The sequence below is a fragment of the Corylus avellana genome, chromosome ca1 (assembly GCF_901000735.1).
Source record: "Corylus avellana chromosome ca1, CavTom2PMs-1.0".
NCBI lineage: Eukaryota > Viridiplantae > Streptophyta > Magnoliopsida > Fagales > Betulaceae > Corylus > Corylus avellana.
The window spans coordinates 24,368,814-24,376,437 of record NC_081541.1 but is presented as its reverse complement, the minus strand read 5'-3'; the positions used below and the strand labels follow the sequence as shown (position 1 = coordinate 24,376,437).

The 7,624-nt window shown below is 39.9% G+C and overlaps 2 protein-coding genes across 2 annotated transcripts in view; one reads left to right on the top strand and one right to left on the bottom strand.

Annotated features, from left to right (window-relative positions):
* Positions 1–161: 161 nt before the first annotated feature.
* On the top strand, positions 162–932 carry LOC132167826 (uncharacterized). Its single transcript, XM_059578862.1, has one exon. The coding sequence runs from the start codon at positions 162–164 to the stop codon at positions 930–932; it is 771 nt and encodes a 256-aa protein (XP_059434845.1).
* Positions 933–5,431: 4,499 nt separating this feature from the next.
* LOC132167205 (UPF0481 protein At3g47200-like) overlaps positions 5,432–7,624 on the bottom strand; it is a 3,596-nt gene continuing 1,403 nt past the window's right edge. The window contains exon 2 of the mRNA XM_059578114.1: positions 5,432–7,152. Coding sequence (XP_059434097.1) covers positions 5,632–7,113 — 1,482 coding nt within the window. The 5' untranslated portion in view covers positions 7,114–7,152 and the 3' untranslated portion in view covers positions 5,432–5,631. The remainder of the gene's footprint in view (positions 7,153–7,624) is intronic.

The following is a 7,624-nucleotide window of genomic DNA, read 5'->3' as shown; positions in this document are numbered from 1 at the left end:
CTGGTGAGGGTGGGGCTGTGGAGGGTGGGGAAGAAAGTGATGATAGTGTAGAGAATTATGGTAGTGATCATCTAGAATCACCCCCTTCTAGTGATGATGATAGTACAGTTCACAGAATCCGTAGGGATGTAACCACTAGAGTTCCTTTTGATCCCACTGATATGGCTAATCCGACATTGGTTGTTGGGAATACATTTCATGATGCAGCTGAATTTAGAAAAGCCGTGAGACAGTACAATATTATCAGAGGGAAGGATCTGAAATTCAAGAAAAATGAAAAGAAGAGGATTGTGGTTGTTTGCAAAGATACAAATTGTAGGTATAGGGTATATGGGAGGCAGTTGGAGAATGAGATGACATTCCTTTTAGTATCCCTTAGGCCCAAACACAGTTGTTCCAGGAAGTACCACAATCATATGGTCACTTCAAGTTGGATTGCTGATTGTTGCATGGATTCTTTTAGGGAGCAGCCAAACATGCCCATAGATGTGTTGCAAAAAAAAGTGAAATCCAAATATAATGTGGATGTCCATGTCAGTTCTCTGTATAGGGCTAGGAAAAAAGCAAGAGAATCAATCTATGAAAAATTTGATGAGCAGTACCATCGGTTGTGGGATTATTGCTCCATGGTTAGGAGCACTAATGTAGGTAGTTGTTTGCTATTGATGGTTGAGAGACCAATGCCTCAGGTGCCATGCAGATTTCAGAGGATTTATATTTCATTGGCAGCCATGAAGAATGGTTTTCTTGAAGGGTGTAGGCCTGTTGTGGGTCTTGATGCATGTTTTCTGAAGGGAACGTATAAGGGGCAGTTGATGTCTGCTGTGGGCAGGGATGCCAACAACAACATGTACCCTATTGCAATGGCTGTCGTAGAGGCTGAGACGAAGGATAGCTGGACATGGATCTTGGCCCTACTCCACATGGGTTGACTTTCATTTCGGATCGACAAAAGGTAAAATACTTGTATTCATTTATTATTCATATCAATTTAGTATTTATTGTAATGCAACTAATTATTTTTTTCAACTATTATGCAGGGCCTGATTCCAAGCCTAGAACAAGTATGTCCGTAGTCTGAGCATCGTACATGTGTTAGGCACTTGTACGCGAATTTCAGAAGCGCTGGTCATCGGGGGGTGCTATTGAAGGACCTTCTTTGGCGAGCTGCCGCATCATACACAAAGAATGAGTTCTATGGAGTAATGGATGAGCTGAAGATGGTTAGCAAGGATGCGCATGCTTACCTAGAGAAGATAGATCCTAACACTTGGTGTAGGGGATGGTTCAATACACATTGTAAGTCCAGCCTCTTACACAACAATACTTGTGAGAGTTTCAATTCATGGATCAAAAAATTCCGTGACCAGACAATCTTGAGCATGTTGGAAGGGATTAGATGTAAGTTGATGAGAAGGTATGTGAGGAAGAAAGAATTGATAAGTTCAATGGAGGAGGCCTTAGGGCCAAAGATTAGGAAGAGGCTAGAAAAAGAAGAGGATGCAGGCAGTAATTGTTGGTGTACATATGCCGGTCAGGGTATGTTTGAGGTGGAGTGCCTTGGGAGAAAATTTGTTGTAGATATGGAAGCTGGCACTTGTGGCTGCAGGAAATGGGATGTGACTGGTATCCCCTGTGCGCATGCAATTTCTGCCATTTTACACCAAGGTGGGGAACCAACTGAGTATGTAAGTGAGTACTATGGCAAGGAAAAGTACCTCAAGGCTTATGACCACGTTGTCTATCCTGTGCCAAGTGAAAAGCAATGGCCTAGAAGCAGCCAACCAAAGATTGAGCCACCCAAGGCTAGGGCACCTCCTGGTAGACCTAAGAAAGTAAGAGATAGGTCTGTTGATGAACCAAGAAATCCTAATACAATTAGAAAGGGGGGGCAGAAAAATAAATGTGGGTACTGCATGAAATTTGGCCACAACAAGAGGTCATGTGTTGCTAGGCAGAGACAAGATGAAAGAAGGGCACGTGTCAAAAAGTACTACAGGGATAATGCATCAACTGACTGGAATTTGGACATGGTATCTACTCACTTGCTGATTATTGTTTAATTCACTAAATTTATTTACATATTTGCATACTTATTTATTTCTTCATTTTTCCTGTCAGTTGATGCAGGATGGATCATCACCTGCCATTACAACTACCAGCAGGAAAAGGGGAAGAGTGAACACACCATCAGGTTCACAAAGGGCAGGAGGATCAGCAACTGGTGGTTGTTCAACAACCACAACTCAAAGACCTTCACAGCCGGCATCAGATCATGTCTCACAGCCTATATTGAGGCCAGCATCAGATATTGCATCTCCTCACAGCTCCTGCCAGCCTGCATTTAGGGCAGCATCAGATATTGCATCCCATCCTGCAACACAGGCTGCATTAAGGCCATGTTCAGATATTGCATCACAGCTTGTGGGAGTAGCAACCTCTGCCACCCAACCAGGAAATGCACCTGCTGCCACCCAACCAGGAAATGCACCTGCTGCCACCCAACCAGCGAAAACAGCAACACCTGATGCCTACAAACAAAATGTGAGTCATTCTTCATATCCATGTAATTAAGAGTCACAAAAAAAATATAAGGGCCTAATTGTATACTTTGCTGAAATGCAGGCATCTACCATTTTTGGGAACAAGGATAAAAGAACCCTAGGGTTGGCAACAAGGACGAGAGCAAGTGGTAGGCTAAGGGAACATGTTAGAAGTGGAAGAGAACCTGGCAATAGGCAGAAGCTTGTTGTTGATCTGACTGGCAGTCCTACTGGGCCACCACCAATTCCAGGGGGTGGACCACTATGCTCTTGGGGTCCTCCCAGAGTTGGCGGTATGACATTTAGAACAGCCCCGCATGATTTCGACATACAAAAGGGCCAAGGGACAGCTGATAACCATCCACCAGGTTTTGATGAACATGTTCGAAGAATGGACAAAGGGAAGAAGAAAATGCATTGACCATGACAAGATGAAAGAATGTGTGAACTAACCTTTTTCTTTTTTGTGTTTGGGGTGGTATGCAAGCATTGTAAACCCTAAACTTTATTATACGTTGTAGCTGTTTGATGTATTTTGTAAACACTGTAATCATTGACCTCTTTGGACATGTGCCGGTTTGGTGTCAACTTTATTTTGTGTTTGACCACTCACGGTTTGTAACTCTTTGGGCTATTTTTTGTAAACAATGTAAACAATTATACCCCAACGGTTTGTAACTCTTTGGGCTATTTTTGTAAACAATGTAATGGATGAATTCTAGATGGTTGTCATGTACTTGTTTGGTGTAAAATTTATTGTGTTTTGTGTTTGACCACTTACAGCTTGTAAGTATTTGGGGTATTGTGTATACATTGTAATGGACACATTGTAGATGATGGTCATGTATTTTATGGATGTGGATGATGTAACTTTTAGTACTTTTGGATTTAGATTGAGGTATAATTTCTTAAGTACTAAACACTATCTACATATAGTTTTTGCTATAAATTCTTTACTACTTGTTATTTTGGAATTGAGTTGAGGTATAATTTCTTAAGTAGTAAACACTATCTATACATAGTGTTTGCTATGACTTTGATAGTTGGATTAATTTACAAGTGCTTATACATTTAGTGTTCTTGTGGTATTAATTAGGTTAAATTAAGTACATGTGGATGATGTAACTTTTAATACTTTTGGAACTGAGTTAAGGATTGTGATTCTTAAGTAGTAAACACTATCTATACATAGTGTTTGCTATGATTTTGATAGTTGGATTAATTTACAAGTGCTTATACATTTAGTGTTCTTGTGGTATTAATTACGTTAAATTGAGTACATGTGGATGATGTAACTTTTAATACTTTTGGATTTAAATTGAGTTCAATTGACAACATTTTGCCAATGTTTTATTTCCCAAGTGAAGGTAACACAACATCAAGCAATAAAAGAAATTGCGGTCACAAGTGGGTTGGAAAGTTTAGTGAACCAATCAATTTGGATGCTTCTAAATTTGTACCAAGAAAATTCATACAAACCATGCCAAATATTACACAAAAGTTGGGTACAAAAAACATAACCATATGGTCAATTGATACAAGTCTGATACAAATAAAGACAACAAATTGTCTTTTTCAGCTGCTTAACATCAGATTTGATGCAAGTCCATTAGAAAAAGGGAAACACAACAATACAGCAACAAGACACCAACAACATGCAAGTGCAACCCGAAACTTCAGCTGCATCGAACGATACTTATTCTCAACCCTTTCAAGTTTAAGTGCAAAATTAGCAGCATCAACTTCAATTTTTGACTTGTACTCAGCAAGTTCAATCTTGCATTTCAACACTTCCATTGCCCTTTTCGGACTTCAAATCGTGCTGCCACGCCAACAACATTGACATCAGTCGATCACCGCACACACAAAAATCTGATTCAACCCATTTAAAAAAATTGCAACCACGATTTGTTTCATTCTGCATAATCACACAAATTAGGGTCATACAAATTAGAGTTTAATCCATCATTAAATGATTTAGGCATAACGGGAAGAGCAGCAAATTTATGTGAAAATAAATAAATAAATTCTCAAACACATCTTACCACATAATTTACACAGGCATAAAACCTTTTTCCAGGATTTTTAGTTGTTGATGCTGTTTTGACAACGGTTTTGCTCCCACATTTGCAAATTGGATAGCTCGATCCTGAATCGCTTAGCTCACCCTCGGAGTGCTCCATCTTTAACCGTCGTCACCTTGCCGGTACTGGACAGTGAGTAAGTTTGCCGGTGGATGATTTTCGCCGGTCTGGGTCTCGCCGTCGTGGGGGATTCTTCGCCGCCAGATGTACTTATATTCAGCTTTCTTTCTTCGACTCTCTTTCTAAGCCTTCGAATCGATGGCTGGAACCCAATCAACCCATCAGCTTCCACATTTTCTCCGCAAGCTTCGGCCGTGGGTCTTCGTCTTCCAGTTTGGTGTGCTTGGACGAGTGAGCATGTCTAAGGGTGAGAGTGAAGGGTTAGTAAGACACTAATGAGGGCAAAATGGGTAAGCAAGCCGAAAATTATCACGTGAAAATCACGTGAGTGGGCGTCCGTTAGGCTTTAACGATTCATATGGACGGAAGGGTGTTATGTGAGAGAAAACCAAAGTTCAGGGGGGCTAATTGAGAGATTTGGAAATTCAGGGGGGCTTTTTCAAATCGGCTGGAACTTCAGGGGGGTTTTCTGAAGTTTCCCTTAATTTTTTTTTTTTATGCCTGGCGTGCATCACTGTTGATGCACGCCAGGCGTTGTCTTTAGCATCACCCTTTCTACTGCCTTAATTTTTTAAGGACATAGTAGTAACATATTTTGGTTTATTATTAAAAAAAAATAAAAAATAAAAAATAAAAATTCACTTTCGCCCTTGCATTTCGGGCTGGATGCTGCAACACGGATGCTAAAACGCGCAAACTTGCCACAAATTTTATTGCTGAAATATCATAAACCACTTAAGTTGAAGAATATTACAAGCCATATATTAATTAAGATGATGAAAAGGATATCACAAGCTAAACATGCAGGATTACAAAGTTCAGATGTCATGCATCCATTGCAACTAAAAGCAAATCACTCCAACAAACGCTAAACCATACATACTTCAAGCAGCAAAGAAAGTGAAACCCAACCAGAAAAATCCAAAAACAGTTGCTGTGCTACTGAAAATATTGGCGAAATACTCTTTTCTCAGGGTTGCCAAGAAATGGTTTAAAGGGAACTCGCAGTGCTCATGAAGCTTTTCAGAAATATGATCGAAATAAGAGGATGTAGTTACCACAATCTGATAGCGGAGTTTGTTAATTAGAATCGCCACTTCAGCGCTGCTACCGAGGTGGTTAGCAATGACCTTGTTATCAACAAGTAAATCTACATCTTTTTCAGTGTGGATGAGACCAACCCATAGGAAAACATAATCGCAGATGTAAGTTTTTGATGGATAATAACACTGCTCTAGGGCCATGAGGTTTCGGAAAATAGCTTCAGTGTCGTGGTCTATCACAAGTTGTGGGACTTTGAAGATATGCATAGGGAATCCGAAGCACCCAAGTAAGCATGTCAAGCTTGGAAAGCATATCGAGCTGATCACGCATGGTAAGCAAGCAAAGACGCATGAGGAACCAAAGAGCGGAAAACGTCTCAAGCACCCAGGAAATGTTATGCCTAGTAAGCGTCGTCTACTATATTTAACTTTGAATTTCAATCCTGCATCGTCAAGCTTTGTGGCACAAAATTGAGTAGCAGAATTTCTTTTTTTTGCTTTTTTTGATAAATGAAGACGTTTTTCATCACTGGTCCACCGTTCCATTTTACGCGTCCAGTACTGTTCCATGTTTGGCGGACATAACAAATATCTTAACAAATCCGTGAAATGTTTTACTTCCTCGCCGATAGGTTTTGTAGTTACTTCCTCATCGATGGACTCTCGCTGTGGACCATACCAATCAAAGTAATGGCGCGAAAGCGCAAGAAATGGAGTATCCTCATTTTTCTGGTTATCTCCTTTGTGTTCCTTAATTTGCTGGCCTTCTTGGTAGTCACTGAAGGCAGACGTATATAAGTCCTCAAGAACAAAGAAAGGAAGTTGATTCTCAAGTAATATCAAGTCACGTAGTATACCCTTTCCCAGCCACGGCATACGTAAAATATCATCTTTATTTTCTTCCTTTGTTTCTTCTTTATCGTTGTCGCTAACCTTTAAGAAGAGCTCAATTATAAAGATAGCATCTAATAGAATCATGTTTATAAACTCTTTGCTGTTGAGTTGACAGCCATCTGAATAACAATGGCGGATTTCTTCTTCCTTGGCTTCAATGATACTTGCGAGATCCTTCTGGCTCTTCTTGAGTGTCTTCCGTCGAAAGAAATCCTCAAAATATATCTGCTTTTGCCTTTCCATGGCCCTCAACTCTCTTCGCCTTTGGCAGTGATGAAAGGGGCCTATTGAGACTAGCTTAGGAGTGTAGGCTTCTTTATTTATCTTGCGCATGTGCTTGGGAACCCTGTAGATAGAGCATTTCGACTGCTTTGGACGGTCTGGTGGAATGTCAATGACAAAGTCCTCACGAGCTGGGGAGCAAGACATGATATTTTTTCTTTTTTTCCTGTGATTAAGTATCTTTTCCTAACGACAAAATAAGTAACAATCATTGGCTATATAATTTCATACCTCCTGTTATACAATAATATTTGTACTGTACTAATTAGCCACTTTAATTATCTTATTATTTAGGAGAAACTTCTCTAAACCCTCCTGAACTTTCGCCCAATTTTGCAGACCTCCCCTGAACTTCTAAATCTCTCATTTTGTATCTCTGAACTTCCATTTGCTCTCACTTTGGACCCCTCTGTTAGTTTTTAGCGTTAAATTCAAACCGTCTAACTTTTTATGCCCATTATACCCCTACCCAGCCCACTTGAAATTCCGAAAATGCCCAAAACTACAGCACCCACCCCAGCCCAAAACGACACCGTTTTAGGCATTAAAATCATATATATTTTTTCTTTAAAAAAAAAATGAAAAAAAATGAAAAATAGTAAAAAACTTTTTTTTTTTTTTTAAAAAAAAAACACCCCAGCCCAAAACGGTGTCGTTT